This window comes from Vidua chalybeata, chromosome 20, assembly GCF_026979565.1.
Source record: "Vidua chalybeata isolate OUT-0048 chromosome 20, bVidCha1 merged haplotype, whole genome shotgun sequence".
Classification (NCBI taxonomy): Eukaryota; Metazoa; Chordata; class Aves; order Passeriformes; family Viduidae; genus Vidua; species Vidua chalybeata.
The window spans coordinates 8,332,898-8,355,769 of NC_071549.1; the positions used below are offsets into that span (position 1 = coordinate 8,332,898).

A 22,872-nucleotide genomic window follows, 5' to 3' on the forward strand; every position below is an offset into this window, starting at 1 on the left:
GTTTGCAGTTGAGTTCCCTGTGTGTTTTTTTTTAATTTTTTAACAGTTATGGAAGTGTTTTCTCTTCTCTGAGGGACGAGAGGCAGGACTGGAACAGAAGAGCAGCTGCTGTTTGGTCTCTCCCCCTGTCCCAGCCACATTTCTCACAGCAGCAGGAGAGCACAGTTCTTTAATTCATCAGATGGAGCAGAGCACACATTGTCTCATTTGTGTTTTTCCAGAGTTTTTAAGGAGGTGAAAGTGTCAGGACCAGGTGATGACACCAGTTTGCCTTATTTTTGGCAGTTTCGAGTGCTCAGGGACAGAATCCCATTTTTCTCTGCTCAGTGTTCCAGGGGCAGTTTTTAGGTGGGGATTTTGCCCACCCTGAGTGTGCTGCTTTCCACTGAGCAGCAGGAACTTGTTCTTCACCCACTTTCCTGTAAAGGCTGGTTTTTATTACAATTATTATATATAATCATTAGAGAAATTGGTTCTTTTGAAGAAGCACTGAATTCCTGGGATTGTGCAGAAAAATCAATATTTGCTGTTAGTGCTGAAGCAAAGGGAAACAGCAATTGGCATCTGTAAAGAATTTCAGGCTGAATCTTGAATTTTGTACAGACCTATGCAAAGCTCAGACCATGCAAGACAGTTGCTGCTCGCTTAATAACCCACTTATTAATTACATTACAGAGTAATGTGCTGCAGGCCTCAGTACAGAGACAGAGCTAAATAAGTTGAAAAAAGCATTTTTTTGCTTCTTTGCTTTGCAGTTAATCCACAAGCCTTTAAATGGAGGAGAAAATTTAATTCTCAGAAGGATTGGAGAGGCTGCTGGGGGCTGTTCAGCCCTGGTACAGCCACCCTGCAGCACATTTTAGTGTGTTCATGTCCCTCATGAACATCTGTGACACCAATCCATAAAGTGTTAACTTTCACATGATTCAGAAGATTTTTCAGAGGAGACTCTTCCTCCCCCCCCCACTCTGGAAAATGAATTATAAACCATCTCCAGCTTTTATTCTTTTATTATAACCCAGCTATATTCCAGCAAAAGCTCCTGGCAGATAGTTTCCTCATCCATTTCCAAATGAAGATGTGTTAAATTTATTTGCTGAAGGAACTTGTAGCTTGTGCTGTAACCTTGGTCATGGGACTGGATATAAAACCAGAGGGATAGAAGCCCACTTAACAGCAGGGAACAAAGTGGAGCTGGAGCTGGAAATGTTATCAGGCTGGGAAGGCAGAACGTGTAGAATTACTTCAGATTTTGGACATGTGATTTTGGACATGTGGCTTCGTTCACTGCATCCACGTGTGGCTCACACTGCTTGTGTGAGGTCAGGCTGTGCCATGGTTGTGTAAAAGGGACCAGGTGCCCCAAGGAAATAGCACTAAAATCCAGGTGAGAGCCATTTCCTGGGCTCCACCTCTTTACCTGTGCTTAGAAAGAGCCATTCCTCCTGCAGGTGTGTGGGAGGCTGAGCTGCCCATTCCAAAGGAATCATGTTTTCCACCAGGATAATGTCCTGCTAATTCAGCAAGGGGTTTGGGCAAGCACTCAGTGTTCTATATGTGTATTTTTAATTTATAATTAATGATGAGCATAGAGGTCTTGTGGAGGTTTCATTTTTCTGCTCTAAATATGTGTTGATCAGGAGTAAGTTCTACCTCTTTTTTCCACACTTAGCATGTCAAAATACATTCCAGTAACCTTAAAGAGCTGCTTTCATAAAATATCTTGATGAAATTTTGCCAAAGCATTATTGTAAAATGGATACTGAAACCCTGGCCCACTCAGGTTCAATATTCCAACGTGGTACATTGACTTTTGTTGTGCTGCTGGTATTTTCTTTGTAAGAAAGCTGCTCCCCTCCAGTGCCCCAGCCCCAGGGGCTGTTAAGAGCAACTGTGTATTTCTTAGAAAGGTGAAAACTGAATGCAGATTTTCTTTCCACTCTGACCTTGTTTCTTTTCCAGGCCCTGGAAGAAGCCCAGAAAGCCATTCAACAGCTCTTTGGTAAAATTAAGGATATCAAAGACAAGGCTGAAAAATCTGAACAAATGGTGAGCAGCACCTTCTTTCTGGCCTTTGAAAGGGAGGGGACACTGACTTTTCCTGTCAGTAACATTTTTGTGCTTGGTCCTGGCTGTTGGTAATTTCCTACTGAGCCTGTGCTGAACCTGTGGTGTTCAGAGGGCTGCTGAGCTGACACCTCTGCAGTCCCAAAGAGGAGAGAGTGGCTTCTTACCTCCTGAAAATTCCATTGCTGGGGCTCGATACTCAACCAGAATCCTTTTTCATTCACTAGGTGAAGGAAATCACCAGGGATATCAAGCAGCTGGATCATGCCAAGCGTCACCTGACCACCTCCATCACCACCCTCAACCACCTCCACATGCTGGCAGGGGGGGTGGATTCTCTGGAGTAAGTGTGGGAGCTCTTGGTGCTCCTTGGTGTGAAGTTTGTGCAGTGTTCTCTAGGGGTCTGTCACAGCCTGCCTAGTTTTTTGGAGGGAATTTTGCTTCCAAGTGTGGATTTCTGCTGGCAGATCCTTTCCATGTTGCTCTGAGTGACCCCCAGCCTGCGTTGTTGTGTTCAATAATTTGAAGCATTGATTGCTTGAATTGCTCTGTTGATCCCTTGGTGATAAGGAACGAGTCTGGCTTCATTAAGGAGTAGGACAGCCTGTTAGGAATCCTCATTAGGGATGTGCTCTTGGGAATTTGGGAGGATTTTTGTCACTCTTGTATCTAAAACTGCAATGAGTTTTGGTAAAGGTCTGCTCTAGTTTTCATTCTAACATGAGTTTGAGGAAATCTTGCAGCTTGTACCGTGTGTAAATTAGGGGTTAAATATTTCTACTAATCCTTTTTTGGTTTTTTTTTTAATATGCTTGAGGAACACACAATCTAGGAAAATACAGTTTTTTTACATCCTGCATCTGTGAAGTTGCACGGCCTGTTCTTGGTTTGTAGCAAATCCTGCATGAACAGTCGTGAAGTGCTGAGAATTAAATTTTACTTAGCCTGCTGTCTCCACTGGAACGATCCTAAAGGATGATATAAAAATAAATTAACTTGATTTTCATTTTTTTTTTTTTTTCCCTGTCAGTTCCCTGTGAAAGTTATTAACAGAGAAGTCAAGGCTAATGGCTTTTCAGCATTGTTCTCCTCTGGAGAAGCTTTAACTCACACTTTGTGTGTGATGACGAATGGCTTCACTCAGGTCATTACAGGGAAATAACATTTACTGCCTCCGGACCCATACTGGGAAGCGGATGCATTCAGTAGTTTACATGTTCCTTGCCAAGTGTTGCTTCTGACATTTATGTTTTTTTTTTTTTTTTTTTTGAGGCATTGTTAGATGTGTGCCAGATTGGTTTATTTTAGCATCGCTCAAGTGAAATTTTAATGCTGCGTTGGAATGTTAATGAAGAGCTGCGTGTTTTAGAAAAATAAATGTCAGTAGGGACCAGCATGACCCAGTGGGGATGAAGTAACCTGTGGAATTACCACCCAGGATTTTCACTGAATCTGCCTTTGTAAATCTTTAATTTCCTCTGCAGGGCTATGACCAGGAGGAGACAATATGGGGAAGTTGCCAACCTTCTCCAAGGTGTCGTGAATGTGTTGGAGCACTTCAACAAATACATGGGGATCCCTCAGATTCGACAGCTCTCTGAAAGGTAAAAGGTTCAAACCCTGAGCACTTCCTTTCCTGCTGGGGAGGAAGAGTAGGAAATGTTTTAGGCAGGTTCAGAGTCTCAAGGATGTGAAGCCTGGACATGGTTCTTGGAGCTTCTTTACAGCCAAAACAAACAGGTTAAAACTGGACAGAGTTTGCTCCAGTCTGGAGCAGCCCATTCTGTTCAATAGCAGTAATTAGTGTGGGTGTAACTGGCTCTGTGCTTTTTGCTGACTGGCTTTTCATTTTCTCACCTGGAGGAGCCCGTGGAAGTGCAGATTGTTCTGGGTGATGCTCACGTGCAGGTGTTTGTGGTGAGCCCTGAGGTGATGCTTTCTCCTGCTCTGTTCAGCTCAGTGATGGAGCTCAGCAGGCTGGCATGAGGCACAAATCTCTTCATGCACATGGTGATGTCTGGGCCCCTTTGTGCCTCACCAGGAACATCCCTGCTGCTGAGCTGCTGTCAGCCTGCAGAGCCCCAGGGCTTGGACAGGCAGGATTTCTCCTTGTGCCTTTGCCAAACTTGGTTCTTCTGAGCACCTTCAGTTTCTTCTGCTCCCATTGCCCAGTTCTGCTGAGATTTGAGGCTTAGAGCCAATCTTCTTCTGCTGGCCTTGTACAGTTTTGATTTTCTGAAGTGGAGTTACGCTGATTTGGTGAGTTTTGGTGCAAGTCCCCTCCACCCTCAGCAGTAGCAGGTGAGGGCTCAGTGGTCACTAAACCACCATTTCTCCTCAGTCTTGGCTTCATTTGGGATGTGACAGCTGGAAGTGGAGGGAGCAAGGTCCTCCCTGTTCTAGGGGACATTGCTGTCCCTGCCTGAGATGACTTTGCTCATTACTGAGGTACTCAAAGGAGTCTTCCAGGCACAGACATTTATTTTTTTGGTGACTCTCTTTGCTAAGACAGCAGCTGGCTCCCTGTGTTGTTTAGTGATGGAAACAGAGTTTGAATGATTTGTTTGTAATGTTTTCATGTAAATCTGTTGGACTTTCTTTATGGTATAGACACCTCTTCCAGAAAACACAGATGGAATCCATGAAACAGAGCAGAAGAAAAATCCACTCTAAATCCAGAGAAGGGATGGGGCCTTGTTTAACAAAGCATTTGACCATAAGCATTTGCTTAAATGAACATGAACATCAAGGAAATGTAAACATATGTCAGTTCTTTTCTGAGTTGAGCCTGTTGTCTATTCCAACCTCGGGCTCAGAGAGATTGCTTGCAGTGGTAATGCCCTTTGGGCAGAAACCTGCTGTCACTGGCCCTTTTAAGGCCAAATATAATTTAAGCCTTGCTCTAGAATTCTGGCTGGTTTTCCCTTTCTGGTGGATGATTATTTAATACTTTTGTAGTTGCTGATTGTTATAGAAACCAGTTGAGGCTCCTGCTAAAAGGCAGGGTGGTTTTGAGCCACGCCAGCAAGACTGGCAAGGACATGGAGGAAAACTTCTTTTGTTTTATTCTCCCTTCAAGATAAGGATCTGAAAAGCTCAAGAAAGTCTGTTCCTCCTATTTTTAGAATTGCCTCGGCAGGGTTTTCCATCCAGTGTTTATACAGGGAGAGCTGCACCATCTGGTAGTGATAGAGGAGGCTGCTTGTGGGGTGAGAGGAGCAGCTCTGGGGTGCTGCTGGGAGCTCTTTACTGCTCCACATCCAGGCAGAAAATTCCTGCAGGGAGGTCCATGGCACCATCATTCTGCTTTTGGAGTTTCACTCCGTGGCTCTGTGTTAGGGCCTGGTTTGGAGTTGACTTCTCTCTCTCTCTTTTGCTTGGAAATCCTTTTGTGATTCATGAAACATCAGAGGAAGTTTGCCTGGCTTCTTGCAGGGATATTTTTAGACTGTGAAATTGCTGGGGTTTGGTATCTCATGGATTTGTTTTAATGGTACAAGTGAAGCCTCTAGGATGTTTGGGAAGGCAAGAAATGCTTTAGTAGATGTTGGCACAGACCTGTGACAGTAACCAATGTCTGTTATATACAATAAGCCCATTATATCCACTGCTAAACGAGCAGATTCTGTTGCTTTCTGAAATAAAAAGCCTCTTTTTTCATGGTGTGAATGGAGTGAAGCCAAGTATGAATGGGAAACCATGGGAAGGAGAAGTGCCTGCTTGGTGGTGTTGGATGTGCTCTTTGTCATGGGGTATTCAATTTAGGTTGCTGCTCCTGGATGCTGTGAGAAGTAATGATGTGTTTTTAATGTTGTTTTCCACCTGTTCTGTCCCTTTGAAAAGAACCAAGCCAAAATCCCACTGTAAGGACTCATTGGAAACCTGGACTGAACTCTCAATTAGCTGGCTTCTTGTGCTGATCCTGTTGAGTATTAATGTAAAAATGTCACAGTTCAAAGCCAAATGTAAATATTTTCCTAAGAGCATTCCTAAAGCAATTTCTAATGCAGTGCATTGGTAGTTGTTGTAGTAAACAGGAATATTTTCTTATCTCTCACTCCTCTGCTGTTTTCTGTCTGTGGAGGGAGATACAATTAGTGGTCCCAAACCCACCCAGAAAAATGGTCTTGGAGGCCTAGCAGGTAGTGGAAAAAAGCCTGGAAAGTATTTAGGAGAAAGATAATTACAAGTTTGCCACAGGAAAACAGGCTGGCTCAGCCTCTTTTTATCTCAGCAAGCTGCCAGGCATGGTTTAAGATTTCTGGTAGCTTTGGCTAAAGGAATTGTGGTTTGTAGTAATTGAATGTCATTTGAAACATAGCAGTGGGTTTTCTTGTTTTTATTTTTTAAAGGCAGGGGAAACGGAGAACAAAAGCCACTAATAATAAAACAGAAGTCAGAGAAACAGAAATCATTAATAGTTGGATAACCAGAGGGTTTGGCAGCCCCAGGAAAAGGCAATTCACTGCTCTGTGGGATGGATGCTGGTATAGCCCAGCACGTTTCTAGGGGAACCTACTCAGGGAAAGAGACCCTTATCAAACCCACCTGAGGCTCTGAGAGATCCTAAATCTCTTATCTGGGCTTGCTGAGCCAATTCACCTGGTGAAGTGGTTCCACACACACCCTCAGGCACGTGCAGGGAGGTCCTTCAGCCTGAATGTCCAGGCTTTTATGGCTGCAGTTTCCACTGCATGGAGAATATTCTGAATTATTGCAAAGCTGACAGCTTTCCATGGGGGCAGTAATCTCCAGTGGCTGAAGTAAGTGCCCCCTTTGTCCTCTGCCTAAGGCAGTTGAGCTCTAAAGAGGTGGCAGAAAGGTTTTCTTGCTTCTGGGTGTGTGTTCATAATTGTGAAAATAATTCAGTGTTTCTGTGTGTGTGGTTATATAAAAAGGGATTTTTACTGGGAGGGCACTGGGGCTCCCTGTCCTTGCTCACACCTAAACTTTTGGCTACTTGGATGGCTCTGCCCTGTCCCTCTCTTAGAAAATATGAAGGAAAATTAAAAAAAAATAAAAGATTCAAACTTGTTCTCCCTGCCTGCTTTTGAGAGATTTTTATGCAGGACCTATTTTTAAAAAAATACATATTTTTAACATCCCACTTGAGCAAGGCATTCCTGCAAGTTTCTTAATTTAGGGATATGAGAATCCCCATTAAGATTATCCTTAAGTACTTTCCTGAATCAGAGCCTAAAACAACAAAGCTTGTGGACAGGGCTTTTAACTGCTTGACAGAGGCTCTTTTAAATTTGTTGAGTCTTTAGGAATGTGGCTGCTGCTCTTTTCAGTGCCTCCACTGTGCTGCACTGCAGCTGTTGTCAAACAGAGAAGTCCCCACAGCCACCCATAAGGGAAGAAGTATCACTGCTAATAGCTTCCAGTTGTTCATACAAACTCACTAATTTCTGTGACTCCTAATTCCACACACTTCTTGTTTCTGGATTATTTAAAAGATAAATTTCAGTCTGTTTTCAGTGTCTTTTTTGTTGTTGTTGTTGTTGTTTTTTTCCCCACTTCTTTTCCTGGAGAATGAAAGGTTTGTTTCTCTGATGCTTTCTCCCATGAGCTACAAGTGCTTTCTTGTAGAATTACAGGAGTAAACCTGTAGTTGTGGCTTCCTCCTTACTGGTTACATTTCCCACTCCTATTTCAACATATGAGTGAATTCCTTTTGTTTCCCACTTATGAAGTTGTTAACTGGGTGTCTTTACCTGGAAGAGTAGAGGAATCTCTAAATGTTCCTGTGAAGCAGAGAGCTTAAGTGAGAATTATTTTTGACACTGCAGGCAGGAAGCTTTTCCAACAAAATCCCCCATAAATAAATCCTGAGGAAGGCAGGTCATATATCCAGTTAAATCACAGATATAAAGTTATATTTTAGCCATCAATTTTAAAGGACTAGAATTTTCTGCATTTGGCACAGTGAAAGAATCCAGCATTGTCAGATCATCTCGTAGGGTTCTGCTACTAATGGAACTCAAATGGGAAGATTAAAGAAGCAGATCATTCCTTGATAAGGTAGAGGAGTCTTAAACAAGCACGAAAAAAATTCCCAAGTCTTCTCCCCACAGTCTGAACAAACATTTTCACAACAGTAAATGTCGCCAGTCTTGCTGAAGTATCAATCCCAGTGGAAAAATCCACTGTTTGAGTGATCAGTTTAGACCTGAAAGCCTTTCCAGTATAATAAAAACTGATGGAAGAATTCAAGGGCTGCAGAGGGATAGAAGTGCCTCACTGTTTGCTTTGGCACTTTCTAGTGTGTGTTGGCATTTCCATTTCCCTAGAAGTATCAATTAGGCTGTATTGACTTTTATATCTGGAAATTGGAAGCTTTATTCTCTCAGGCAAATAAAGAGCAAGGTTGTGGTTTATTCTACTCCCATTTCATACCTTTGCTCTTTTGTGCTTCTCTAAGACAATGAGAATTTATAGGATAAAACTGCTGCCAGCTGTATTCCTTTAAAAGTGGATCAGTACACCTGGAACTGGGAAAGGTTCATGGTGAAGATTGAGACATTGTGAAGCATTTAACGTGTTAGAAACATATTTCTGTTGAAATGTGGTCAACATAAATGAATTTCAATGTAGATCATGCTGGCATTAAAGGCCTTTCAAATAGCTGATTTCTCAGGTGATTAACTGGCCCTTATTGAAATATTAAATAGCAGCAGGGCAGGAGAATCCAGGACATGTTCTGCTGCAGCTGTGGGGAGTTGTCATTCAGGGAGCAAAAAGTCTCCCAGTTTTGGACACACAGACCTTCTTAGTGTGGATGTTTTCTCCTCAGCATCCTTTTGATCCCTTACAAACCTTCCTGCAGCTGCTGGTGTTTCAGCCACCTTGCAGGGAGGTTGTTGAGGCACCCCCAAAGCCCTTCCTGTGTCCCCCTCAGGGTGAAGGCAGCCCAGAACGAGTTGGGGCAGCAGATCCTGGCTGACTTCGAGGAAGCCTTTCCTTCCCAAGGTACAAAGGTAAAGTTCTCACTTTCCCTCTTCCTCCCATTGAAAAGTGTCACTGAAAACGGTTCACTATGGTTGTTGTTGGATTTAGTCTCATTTTACCTCTGGATTTGGTCTCTGCCTGCTTCAGGGGTTTCTTTAGAAAGCAAAGGGTGATTTTTTTCACTGTTCTTGTCAGAATGGTGGAGGGGAAGTGCCACCCTTCACTCTGCACACAGCTCCTGCAAGAGGGCTGCAGCCAGGCAGGGAATGAATGCCCCAATAATTCACCTGTGGGGTTTCCTTGGGGTCTCACCCAGCCCCTGGTTATTTGTTTGTCACAAACAAATTGTGTTTTGTTCAGAGGAAGCCAAGCACAGGCTGGCTGTTGACACAGTGCAGATACAAATCTGGGTTGGGGCTAAGGCACCAACTGTGCTTCCCCAGCATTGTGCATCCAAACATTTGCAAACAGTAAGGGGAGTAGGTGTGAATTTGAATTTATTTCCAAGAAAACACCAGTTCTGTCTTCCAAAGTAGTGGCTCTGCTGGTTTCTTCATACAAGTGACAAGTACAGAAATGAGGAGACTCTTTGGAACAGTTGGTGAAGGGCAAATCTGTGTCTGTGAGAAGCAGCACCAAAGCAGCCTTTCTTTAAAAAAAAAAGTTTCTAAATTTTGCCTTCACCATGGAACACTTCATGGTCAGTGAAATGGAAGCAGCTCAGTTTTCAGGCAGCAATAAATAAAAAGTAGCAGCAGAAAAGAGAATAATAGGAAAGGATAAACCTGGATGCATTTACAGTCATCCATTCAACTTATTTAACCTGAAATCATTTTCTTCCTGTTTATTTTGACAGAGGACTGGTGGGCCCAGCAATGTCCTACGTGATGCCTGCCTGGTAGCCAACGTCCTGGATCCCAGGATCAAACAGGAAATCATCAAGAAATTCATTAAACAACACCTCTCAGAGTATCTGGTCCTTTTCCAGGAAAATCAAGATGTAAGGGAAGCTTAGCAAGCTCCATTTGGATTTCACATTTTGCTCTGCTGGCATTCATGCTTCCACAGGTTCCTGTGGTGAAAAGTTTTTATCCCAAGGGCTTGGGAGCACTGATTATGGGTGTGATCTGGAGTGGCTGTTGAGCTGGGAGTTGGTGTTATCTCTGGCAGGATTTTCCCACCTTAGACCTCAGTTTCTCAGATCATCACTAGAAATGTTTTCTCCCCACATGTAGAAAATAAATAAATTCATGTTAGATTTTTTTTCCTGCCCCGCAAAGGGATGAAAAATGAAACTGAAAATTGCAAACTCAACACCACCACCCCCCAAACAATCAAGAAACACCCCAAAATGCTTAGAAAGTTGAGGGGGAGAGATTTCTAGGAAGTTAATTATCTCTGTAGATAATTTTTAAACTTCTGTGTACATGCTAACAGCTTTTTTAAAACTTTACCATAACCTTGAATTTGGAAAAACAGCCCACACAAACCAAAATCACCTTTAGGTCAGAATATATTTTATCAATTTCAAGTGTTTGACATAGAATAGAGAAAGGCTAAACTGCCGAAATTTAAATAACGTTTTTCCATCAAAGTTTTCTTGATTAATCTTTCTACTTTTTGACCAGAAAATGCAGTTATTGAGGGGGAAAAAAATCCCATCCTGCTCAGCTTGTAAGAATTTTAGTTGGAGTTAAAATGTGAGCTGAATGTAAGAAACCAGGAATTGCTGCACTCTCATCCCACTGCTGACTTTAACCTCTGTCTGAAACAAAGAGGGTGGGATCAAATGAAATATTATTGGATTGAATTTTCAATAATCTCTGCATGATTTAGGAGTACTGTTATCCTCATTTTCAACAGAACTTGCTCTCTTAATTCGCACAAGATAGGATTTTCAGTCTGGCATGTGTTTAAGCACTTGGAATCCCAGAATCACTTAGGTTGGAAAAGACCTTTCAGATCCTTGATTCCATCCTTTGCCAAGTCCACTGCTAAACCCTGTCCCTAAGTGCCACATCCACACATCTTTTAAATCCCTCCTGGGCTGGTGACTCAGCCAATTCCCTGGGCAGCCTGTTGCAGTGCTTGATAACCCTTTCAGTGAAGAAATTTTTCCTAATACCCGAAGCATTCAGAGGATGTTAATCAACATAAAACCAGCTCCGATCGAGAGAGAGAGCAGAGCTGCAGCAGCAGCACAGCTCTGAATATTTGCAGCTGCTGCTGCTAAAGGTGCTGGTGGTGCTAAAAAGTCCTTGTCCCTGGGGTTCAGGTGGCCTGGCTGGATAAGATTGACCGGCGCTACGCCTGGATCAAGAGGCAGCTGGTGGATTACGAGGAGAAGTACGGGCGCATGTTCCCCGCCGAGTGGTGCATGACGGAGCGCATCGCCGTGGACTTCTGCCACGTCACCAGGTGAGCCCCACGCAGCCCCTGCTGCCTCCCCTGAAAAATCAAATGTTGGCTTGGCTCCTGCCACGCTGGTCAGTGTCTAAAGGCAGGGTGGAACGTCTCTCTGGAATTGTCTGTGGTTATAAGGAAGCGAGGAGTGAAGAGCCTGAGAAGTGTCGCTAAAGCGATGAGAAATTGAAGTGTTGTGAAAATCAATTTCCAACGTAACAGAGGTAAAAATCAGAAATGTCTCAGGCCAAGTGGAATAGCATGAGCTGACTGTGGTGTGAGTGCCTCAGACCAGGCTCTTTGCCTGTGGGAATCCAGGGCAAGGGGAATATCCCCCTGTCTGCCCTGGGGTGCTCTGACTCCCAGGAAAACACTGACTTTGACCCTCATTCATGGAGAAGGCCTCCTAAGCCTCAAAGTAAACAAGAAACCACAAAAGTGTGAAATAGATTGTAGAGAGTAGTAGAGTGTGTCACATGGGTGAGAAATTTAGGTTTTAGGATTTTTAGTATGTTATAGATGGGTTCAGGATGGAGAGTATAGGGTGTTGTCTCGAGTTCCTTTCTTCTTTCTTCTTCCTCTTCCTTCTTGGGTTTAGGTGGTGTCTTGTAATTGGGTAGAAAAATCCGCATTGCGGCTCTTTAGGGGTCAGTTATTGGGTTAGAAAGGGAAATAATCTAGGTGTCACTTCTTAACTGGGTAGTTTAGTTTTTGATTAGACTTAAAAAGACCTTGCAGCACGGGGCTGTTGGCCATTTTTGTGCTGTTTTTCCTGCGTGCAGAGTCTGGTGCAGTCAGCGTGCTGAAGTTTTGATAAGATAACAATAAACAGAAGCTGAAGACCGAAAAAGTCCGATGCATCTCTCATTCCTGACACAAAACTGCTCCAGGAGGGTCTCTCCTGCCAGGGGAGCCCCTAGGGAGTTGCCCAACTTGGGGCCAGCAAACTCACATTTGCCCACCAGAGAGAGGGAAACAGAGGAAGGTGCCAGGTGGAGTCCCAGTAGCACCAGGGCCTTTGTTCTGGGACCCCAGTGGGAGTCACTGTGCTTCCCAAGGCTGGATCCTCAGGGCTTTCCCAACTGGCTGCTGGGAGATGGGGTCCTGTTACCCACAGAGCTCGGAACAACTCTGGTTGTGTTTGAAATGGGATCTGCAAAGCAGTTTTATGTTAGAGAGCCTCTTAGGAATTAGCCTGAATTTTGTGATGAAAGTCTCTCTGGGGAATGGACTGAGTTCCAGTGTTAGGTTTCAGACCTTTATAGAAAACCACATTTGTTTTTTCTATATCCCCTCTCTCTTGCAGGGCAGAGCTCTCTAAGATCATGCGCACCAGGGCGAAGGAGATTGAGGTGAAATTGCTTTTGTTTGCAATTCAGAGAACAACCAACTTTGAGGGGCTCCTGGCCAAGCGCTTCTCAGGCTGCACTCTTGCTGATGGCACAGTGGTAAGGGGATTTCTGGAGAGCTCTCCTTTACTCAGCAGCTTGCTCAGGAGAAAGGAACCCCCTCACATACAGCTCAGGTAGTGGAGACAACAAAAGGTGTCACCTGCAGCCTCCCCTTGCCCAGGGTGTTCAGTGTGACTCTGCTCAATGTGACTCGTAGTTGGAAAAGTGATTTTGAGTTGTGTAGACTGCAGAGAAGATGGCACAGGGCTCACAAGAGTAAAAAATGCATTGCTTGTGTGCTTTTTTGGTTTTCCTGGGGCCCTGTGCTGTTTGAAGCCACATAGCTATGGAGAGCCACAGAGTGATTATGGTGTGGTAACTGCCTTGTAATGTTTGTTCCCGACATGTCAGTGACACTTCATAGCTAAAAGTCCCCTCTTCTCCTCATTTCTGGGTGCCACACATTCACCACATGGTACCAGCTTTCAATCCCACATTGTTGGGTCTCTCTGGTTTGCAGGGACATTGGTAGTTTCTGCTTTGTCTCTTTTTGTAGACTGTAAAGGCAGAACCAAGAGAAAAAAACTCGGGGAATATCTCTGGAGCCATCTCTGAGCTTTCCCTGCCTGGAATCTCAGCCCAGAGCTCTGCCAGCCAAATGCCCTGGCAGCACAGAACATGTGTGTCTCAGAAGCCACTGGTTTGAGGTTGGCTTCTCTGTCCAGCTGGTGTCTTGAAGCCTGCCTGGATGTGAAAGTTCAGCCTCCAAGGAAAACCTGCTGGACCCACTGGTCATTTGCCATGGGTGCTGCTCATTAAAAGAGGAAGGTCCTGTAAGGTTTTCCTCCTGGCTGAATTTAGATCTCTCAGGAATATGGCTTTATTTATTCTGACAAATTTCAAACAAAATTTGCAGCTTTAATTAAATTGACCTCGCTGGGTTGTTCTAAGTGAGAAAACCAGAAGGGGAGGGTGTGGTTTCAAATGACAGAAAATCCTGTGTTTTCCCCTTTCTGACATGTCTAGAGGCTGTGACACTCTGGCTGTCATTTGCCCTGTTTTGTGCCCAAAATGAAGGCCACTATTATAAATAGCTGAGTGGTGAGTGCAGATGTGGGGGGGACAAACAGTGGGAGCAGCAATTTGGGGTTTATTGCAGGGCAGGGTTTTGGAACTGCTGTTGTGGGTTATCCCAGTGGAGACCACACACTTTGGACTGGGGTTTGGGAGAGTGGAAATGTCACACTGGATAAAATGTCACACTTTCAAGGAGGATTCAGGCATCATGGAGGGATGGAGAGGGAGCCAGGATCTGGTCACCTCTGCTGGAAGAAGGCAAATTGCTGGGCAGTGCTTTGAAGGGCTCAGGAAAGCAAAATGTGGATGCAGCTATGTGCCAGAGGGCACAAAACTGGCTGTTCTCTGAAGAGCTTCCTCTTTTCCAACAGAAGAAGCCAGAAGTGCCACCTCCCTCCAGCAACCCCTTTCTGGAGGATGAAACTGGGGCAGAGGCAGATGAGATTGTGATGGAGAAGAGTGATACGGACAAAGTAAGTCTTTGAAGTTCTCAGTTGTCAGCCTCTGTCAGAATCTCCAGTGGGGCCCCTCAGCTTTTCCCATCCCACTGATTTGAAAAGTTTGTTTTCACAGCAATTAATTTAGTGCAGTTTTGATCCTTTGTGCAGCATTCAGGCTCCCAGTACGACCATGCTTTGCTCTGGCTCACTTCACTGAAACCAAAGCAATCTTTATTCCAGTTAATAGTGCAGAGACAGCCCAGCCATGTGAGAGTGAGCTGGATTCTGTTCCAGCCTGTACAGCAACAGCCCAAGTGTAACTACAGGAATTCTGTCAAAGTGAGATGAAATAGCTATTTGGGTTTTCAGATCCCCAAAGAAGCTCCTCTACAAACAGTTGCAATTCATATTTTGCCCTGTCAGCTAAGCAAACTGTCTGGAGTCACCAGGCAACTCATTGAACTTTCAAGTGTCAGCTTTAGATTTTCACTCCAGATAAATCACTTCTGGGATTTTTATCTTTGCAGTGCTTTTTATCCATTACCTCTGCAGAGCAGGAAACAACAACACCTAACTGCTTGTACAAGCACAGGGCTTCCAAAGCCCTCTGCAAACATTAAAGGGTGAATGGTAAATGCAATTGTTTTAATTGGCACCAATATCAAAGCCTGTATTTTTTTTAATACACCAGATGGATGTTTTCTAAATGTTCAGTTGTGAGTTACTTGAGGCTGGTACTCTCCTCTTATTTAGGGGATTTACAGCCCTGTAAATGGGCCAGGTACAAGTGTATCCTGATGGGTGACCAGGGCCTCAGGACCTACTCAAATCCATGCCCCTGGGGAGATCAGGAGGTGGGAGCTCTCCAGCAGCACAGTCTGGTGCTGCATCCCCTCCAGCTTTTCACATGAGCAAGGCAGCCCCTCTGCCAAAGTCCTGAAACAGAATGAGTTAAGCAAGGTTTTGCTCTTTCCATTAAAATACAGTTTGGACAGTTGGTATTGTGTGTACTTTGTCAGCAAGACAGAGATTGTGAACTGGGGGAGACCCCTCTGATGCATTTTTTGGGAAGAGCTTGCTTTCCAACACCTAATGACTGGAAGTTTGGCTTGGATGTGCAGTGTTGAGATGAGAGGACATCCTTGGAGAAGCCAGTGGTGTTGGGAGGCAGGTGAAGAGATAATTGCAGCAACGAGGGCTGGGTTTATTGAACAGCAGAATGCAGCAGTTCAGGAGCTTCTGAGAGAGGAACTGCTGTGCTCTCCTCTCCATGGAGAGGAGACATCCCTGGAATTGCAGTTTGTGGTGAGGCTGCCCTTTCCTTGTAGGAATGCCCTGTGTCAGTGTCACAGGGCTGGGCTCTGCTGCCCTGCAGCCTCCTGTGTGCCAGGTGGGCTCCAACATTTCAGTGTCACAGTGCCAGCAGCTGCTGCTTCGTGCTGGGAGTCTGGAGGTGCTGCAAGTCTCATCTTCTGCTGTCACTGCACGAAGAACAGAAGGGACACAAAGAGTTGAAGATGAAGGGTTTTCAGTAAAAGAGCCCTTCCAACACACCAGTCCTGAAAATTCAAGACACTTGGGAATCTAAGAGGGAGCACAAGACTTTTTGGGGGGGTGGGGGTGGGGGAAATCCATGCTAAAAAAGCATCTCTTTTGGTAATCCTAGCAGTTCGATTTAATCTGTTTACTTTGGATAGTAATGAAAGGAAACTGGGCCAGCTGCAGACCTCCTTGCTGTGACAACAGTAACCTTTTATTATTTCCATCAAACTCAAGGAGGAAATAGCTTAAACATCTGCAGCTTTTGGACAGGGTTGCACACTCAGAGAAATACAGCTTCAGTGCTACTGTTAAAAGATTTAGTATTCCTTCCACCAGACACGCTGGGAGCAGCGTGGTGCAGAGACACACAGAGAGCCAGGCCTGCTTCAGGAGCTGGCTCTTGCAGCCTGGTGAGTGGTAAACATGGTGAATCTGCAGCCTTGTGCTGGCACTGCCACGCCAGGGGTTTGGCAGATGGGAGGTTTCTGTGATTCCCAACCATTTTTTTCCTCCCAGCTCCAATGAGTGAGTGCATCCTGCACAGATGGGCACTGGCAGAGGGATTTGGGTGGAGGATGCCTGGTAATGGTTCTGTCCCAAGGCTATTAAATTCTTCATTCAAGGCTCATAGAGGTGGTCTGACCTCCATAAAACTATTTCCTCATTTTAGGTTTGCAGCCATAAGTTGGGGCTGAATTGTTGCTGAGAAATGTTTGCCTTGTCACACTCTGATAGTTCTGCCAAATTCTTAGTGCCACCTCCTCTGTTGTTTAGGAGAGAAAGTCCTTTAGGTTTTGCTTCTTTGGTTTGGCTTTTCTTGCACTAAAAAAAAAAAAAAAAAAAAAAAATCAGCTGGAAAAATTCATATCTTCATTGGCTGGGAGCTGATCTTGGCTGTTTGTGGAGAGAGAAGCAAGAATTCCATTCCAGAGTCACTGCAGCTCTCTTTGCAGCCAGTGAAAAGTTGCTGATCTGCTGGGAAGCAACAAGAGAAATTACCTATTAGTAAAAAAGAATAATAACAATCTAGCTGTAAGGCAAAAAAGAGTTTAAAGCCCTGCCCATTAAGTACCATTTAAGTTAATGGTACTTAAACATGCACAAATTTAAGTGTGTGAGTAGTCCCAGTGGTTTTGGTGAGCTGTGCTTGGCCATGGTTAGAGTGCAGCACTGAACTCAAATGAGGGTAAACAGGATGGCTCCCACATGGCACCTGTGCTTAATGCTCTAAATGTGATTTAAAAATAGAAATCTTTGCATCCCCAGAAACGTGTTTCACAGTGAAAGCAGGCCTGTATAATTCTGGCTCCTCCAGTAATTACATGCTGTTTATCTAAATAAAATTCATTCAGATGAAGCCTATAGCTTTGAGTTATTGCCCTTGACATTCTAAAATGTAAGGGTTCTTTAATCTTGCTCCCAAATAACTGCTACATTTTATTTCACAGGGGACTAGTGGAGCCTTGTTACTGCTTGAAGGATTCAGGGGAGATTTTATTTGCAAACTGCATTAAGATTCTTCAGCTGAAATCTGTTAGCTTGGAGCAGCCTTCTCTTTAAGGCTAAGAATATTTTACAAGTGGAAAGATAATTCCTTGGATTGCTAACAGCTCTCTGAGAAGGAGGGAAGACTTGGATATAATGACATTTATATGCTTCGATGATTTGACAGCAAATTTCTGTGTTACAATATCTCTAAAGATTTAAATCCTCCTGTGCTGTTGCATTGCTGTTCCTTCAAGGTCTTACAGAGCAGGTTTGAAGCAACATTCTGAACGTTTCCTTGCAGCCAAAGAAGCCAAAGGTCCCTGACAATCCTTTCCATGGCATTGTTTCCAAGTGCTTTGAGCCTCACCTTTATGTGTATATCGAGTCCCAGGACAAGTGAGTAACCAGCCTGAGCTTCAGGGTTTGTTTGCTTTTGGATGTGTTGGGTTGTGCTGGATTCTGTACTCAAGCTGCAGAAAATTAATGTATTGCAACTCTGCTGCCTGATTTCAACAGGAGCAGTGTTTGTGGTTCAAGAAACTTTGAGTGGGGCCTTTGCTTGGAGAAAATGAGTGTTCAGAGGGCTGTGGGGTTGGTTTTGTGTGTAATTGCAAAGGGCTGCAGGAGTGGTGCCTGCTGCCTTCCTCTGGAAGAGGCTTAGAGTTCCTGAAATTACTTCTGTTGCCTCTGCAATTCCCAGTGCAGACATGTGTCTTTCTTTCATCTCGTGTCTTCCACAAATAACAGGGTTGGGTTTTCTGTAAAACACACATGTGGCTTCGTGGCAGAGGAGTTGCAAGATTTGCTCTGTAGGAATAAGTTATTGGAGATCCTTAGATGAAAGCTGCTGTAGATGAGCTGGTTGTAAGATAACATTATCATTGCTCACAGACTGGGACTTTGTCAGGGGCTTTAATCCCTGGCACCCTTCTTCATCTTCCTCTTTGACTTGCAGCAAAACAACTTGAATGAAAGGAGTTTCCAGGGCTCTCACCACATTTCCTTATGCACCTCCACTCACACAGGGTTTAAATAACATCTCAGTAACAACTGCAGTGCCACCTGAGAGAGGAAATCGTTGGAAAAGGTTCAATTTAGTCTTTTAGCACAGATGAGTGGCTGGAAAGGAGGAGGTGCCTACTTGGTGTATCTCATCTCTGTGTGCTCTTCTATCTTCCAAGGCTTTACACATGAGAGAATGTCTAACTCGAGGCTTGTAGAGTCCTGATTTTATCCAAACTCCACGATAAGCATCTTGAAAAAGCTTTTCCATGTCCCATCAACTTTTTATGCTTAAAAAAAAAAAATCATTAAATAGCTGAAACCTTGCACAGTGCTGTGTCCTGCTGGGTTTAGGTTCTGCTTTGCAGTATAACAAAGGGAAACTGATATTTCCCCCCTGCCCTCAGCCAACTGAGCACAGACTTATTTGAGTATTTCTTCCCTTCTCACTGGGGGCCATTTTAATCTCCATTTTGGTAATTCTACCCCACTGTGCTCCTAGCCCCTTCAGTTGCCTTTTTTTTTTTTCCCTTCTACTTTTCCTTTACAATCATGAGATGTTTTATATTATCTTTATAGCCACAAGCTGCAGGGAGTTCAAAGAAAAACTGCCACAGTATTCCCCATGCTGCCCCTGACTGCCAAAAATTGCTTTCCTTCATGATTTTCTCTCTTCTTCTTCCTTTGATTGAACTTTTGAGGAATGTGTTGCTGATGTCTGAAAATGAGATGTTGCTTAGATCATTAATTGTATGTTTGAGCTCTGACTAGTGAGAGTTTGGTTCATCATTGCCTTAAATCTGTGGCAGAAAAAAGCCTGGACATTTTCTGCCAAAAAATTGTTTCCATACCCATTTAAAGAAACACGGTGCCAAAACCTGTAGCAGTTTAAGAGGAGACACCTGAAAGAAGGAGTTTAAAGATGCTGCTCTCCACCCTCAGCTGCAGAGTAAATATCAGATTTCTGACCAGCAGAGCAGACTTCATTCCTGCCCCTTTGGGATGTGCATCTGTAGCTCTCCTTCGTGGTCAGCTGGAGCAGCAGGAGCACACAGACATGATCTGAGCTGTTCTGCTGGAGAGGAGGAAGAGCTCTGTCAGGTCTGCAGGGCTGAGAGTGTGCAGAGCCCTCCTTAAATCTGCTCAAAGGCACGTCCGAGTCGAGAGTGCTTGGAAAACTGGCACTTTGTGCTGTGTGTTTGCAGCCTCATCAGCAGAGAGGCTTCCAAAATCCCCAGTGCATGGAAACTGCTCTGCAGTGCTCCAGGTGTGTCAGTGCCACTGCTCTGTTCACAGCCCTGGGCAGACCCAGTTTCCTGAGCACCCTGTTCTTCTCTCCTGCTGCTTGTGAGTTCCTGGTTCTTCTCCTGATTGCCAGAGGTGCAGAATAACCCTGAACAGGTCGAGTGAAAGAGAAAAACAAAGGAAGAGGAATGCAGGAATGAAAAGAAGCAGAATAGAATTCCCTTTATGTGATTTCATTTCATTCTTTCTCTTGGTTAGATTTGGCGAGTTCTCACTCCAATAAATATGCTACTGTTAGGAAATACCACATCTGCACCACCAGAGAATTTTCTTGGAGCTTTTCCGCAGAGTCTGTGGAGAAAATACTGATTTTCTGCAGCTCTCCTGCCTTCTGCCTGTTTCATCTCCCAGCAGCTTTTTCTGCCAGACTCTCTGTGCTCCCATTGTGCCACACAAAGATTTGTGGCCTTCATATCACATTTGGGCCAGCTGAGACTCACGTGAAAGTTTGCCATCGGCCAAGGTGTGCATTAATGATGTTTTAGTTCTTTTAGTGCACAATATCCTGCTGTTTTGCTTGCACCAGTGCCATTCTGAAGTAGGAGCAGCCCCATAGCCTGGTTTGATGGGCAGCTTTATCCAGGTTGGGATCAGAACAAGCGTGAAGCCCCAGCACTGCTCTCCCAGCTCTTCTGAACAGCTGCATTTTCTCCTGCATCCCAGTTGACAAGACCTTGGGGGAGCAGGAAAACGCAGATCCATTTCACTTTGCCTCGGAGAAGAGGAGAACATGTGGGCTAAGCATAAAGAAACAAAAGCCATTGACATTCCTGACCGTGTCTTGAGACTGAGAGAAGGCAAAAAAAAAAAAACACCAAGTGGCTGGTGACTGCTAAGAAAGCTCCACTTTGTTGCCCAGCTGGAGCCCAGCACAGATGCAGAGGTGGAGATGCAGCTGTTGGATTTGACAAGGAGTGAGCCACGTCCTCTTTCCTTGAGAAGCTGCAGGGATCTGCAGGCTGCAGCACGTGTGAGCCCTCCTGCAGCAGCCATCTGTTTGGCTCTGCTACAGCTACAGAGGGAGGTAAATTCTGCTTCTCTGTGGCCCAACACAATCAATGCTTCGCTTCAGCCTTCAATTGCTGCTGCCAGCGTGGGGATTTATCACATCAGTGGAGCAGCCTGATGTTTTTACAGTGCTTGTAGCACAGCTGAGGAGCTGGGAGTGTGGAAGCAGAGCTGTGTGCAGTGCTGGAGCAATAGGCATGGAAAAAGGGGCTGCTTGTCTTTGCAACAGCCTGGCTAAAGCTGACCAGTGTTGCTCCATGATTGAGAGTCCTGATATTCCAAGCACATCTCAGGAGATAAGTTTGGCCCAGCAGATCACCTGTGGTGAGGCAGCAACCTCTGAGTTTATCAGGGAAGAGACTTGTGGGTTCTCTGAATTCTCTGATTTATGGGTTCTCTGATTCTCTGACTTGTGGGCTCTCTGAATTCTCTGACTTCTCTGACTTGTGGGTTCTCTGAATTCTTTGACTTGTGGGTTCTCTGATTCTCTGATTTTTGGGTTCTCTGATTCTCTGAATTCTCTGACTTGTGAGTTCCCTGAATTCTGGTTCTCTGAATTCTCTGAATTCTCTGACTTATGGGTTCTCTGAATTCTCTGACTTGTGGGTTCTCTGATTCTCTGATTTATGGGTTCTTTGATTCTCTGAATTCTTTGACTTGTGGGTTCTCTGATTCTCTAAATTCTCTGACTTGTGGGTTCTCTGATTCTCTAAATTCTCTGACTTGTGGGTTCTCTGATTCTCTGGAATCAGAGGGGTTTTCTCTCTCACAACAGGGAAAGCAAAAAGGGGTAGAAATGGGGGGAAAGTTGTTGTTGGTGGGTTTTCCCCCTTTCACTGGTAAAGGTGAGAATGTGCTGCAGAGTCTCAGCCATTCTCCTGAGGATTTGGCTTTCTCCTTAGGAGCCCTGGATCATGGCACAGCCCAGCCATTACACCCTCAAAGGTGTAGGTTGTGCCATGGGAAGGGGAGAGCTGTGGGAAAACCATATTCAGACTAGAAATATAAAATACAGGAACTCCTCCTGGTCAGCAGAGTACCTCTCATCTGAAAGGCCTCTCTTATTTCCCAAAATCCAAGCTGCCTTGAGGAAGGCTGTGAGTGTGCCTGGGGGAGGAGGTTTATTGCTGGAATTCATCTGGCAAAGGTTATTCCAAGGAGCTGAGCTGGGCTGGGTCTCCAACACGGATGTGCTATCTCTGGAGGAGTAGGACCAGAGGAACTCCCCAAGATCAGAAGATTCTCTGGTCCTGTGTTGATGGCTCTGGCCCTCTGCCACGCTCAAAAGCCTTTTTGTCCTGGTGAAACGATGGAGTGAAGTTTATTGTTGCCTAAAGACTGAAATATTTGAGTAAGGACCAGGCTGTAATGAATCACTGGAGACAATAAGAGGGCTTTTTGTGCTTTTAAAAAGAGTCTAAGTAGGAAGTGCACTTTGTGCTCATGCTAAATAAAACTTCTTTAAAGGATGTGTGAAGCTGTGCAAAACCAGGTGGTATCCAAATGGGACCAAGAAATGGCACACACCATTTTGAGCACATCCCTTCAAAATCCACATTCCCTGAGGTCTGCTGGGATGGGAAGCCTGACTGTTCCTTTTCCTGGTGCCAGGAATGAAACTTGAGCACAGGTTTAATGCACTTGCATCAAATGCTGCTGCACTGAGTCCTGGCAGACCTGGGAGCTTTTATGTGTGGCTGGAGAACAGATTTGAAGCTGCCACTAAAACTCCTGAGCACAAAAGGTTTGGGCTGTGGAATTGTGTGAGCTTTGTGCTGGGAGCCTGGAGATAAGAAAGGGCTGGGAATACCCAGCTGCTAAACCTGAACTTGCTGGTGTCACAAGTCAGGGCATCTCATTCTAAGCATTATTCCCTCTTTTCACTCCAATTCCTCCCTCAGCAAACTCAAATATGTTTTTGTTGCCCACCCCAGGAATCTGGGCGAGCTGATTGACAGGTTTGTGGCTGACTTCAAGGCTCAGGGTCCCCCCAAGCCCAACGTGGATGAAGGAGGAGCTGTGCTGCCCAGCTGTGCTGACCTCTTTGTGTACTACAAGAAGTGCATGGTGCAGTGCTCCCAGCTCAGCACTGGTGAGCCCATGATAGCCCTGACCACCATCTTCCAGAAGTACCTGCGGGAATATGCCTGGAAAATCCTCTCTGGAAACCTGCCCAAGTGAGTTTGGCATCCCCAGTG

The 22,872-nt window shown here is 44.8% G+C and overlaps 1 protein-coding gene across 1 annotated transcript in view; it reads left to right on the forward strand.

Annotated features, from left to right (window-relative positions):
- VPS53 (VPS53 subunit of GARP complex) overlaps positions 1 to 22,872 on the forward strand; it is a 63,502-nt gene that overhangs the window by 16,426 nt on the left and 24,204 nt on the right. Inside the window, exons 5-14 of the mRNA XM_053961429.1 lie at positions 1,963 to 2,049; positions 2,295 to 2,410; positions 3,552 to 3,671; positions 8,969 to 9,047; positions 9,875 to 10,018; positions 11,294 to 11,436; positions 12,728 to 12,869; positions 14,261 to 14,362; positions 17,661 to 17,755; positions 22,609 to 22,851. Of these exons, the coding sequence (XP_053817404.1) occupies positions 1,963 to 2,049; positions 2,295 to 2,410; positions 3,552 to 3,671; positions 8,969 to 9,047; positions 9,875 to 10,018; positions 11,294 to 11,436; positions 12,728 to 12,869; positions 14,261 to 14,362; positions 17,661 to 17,755; positions 22,609 to 22,851 (1,271 nt within the window). The remainder of the gene's footprint in view (positions 1 to 1,962; positions 2,050 to 2,294; positions 2,411 to 3,551; positions 3,672 to 8,968; positions 9,048 to 9,874; positions 10,019 to 11,293; positions 11,437 to 12,727; positions 12,870 to 14,260; positions 14,363 to 17,660; positions 17,756 to 22,608; positions 22,852 to 22,872) is intronic.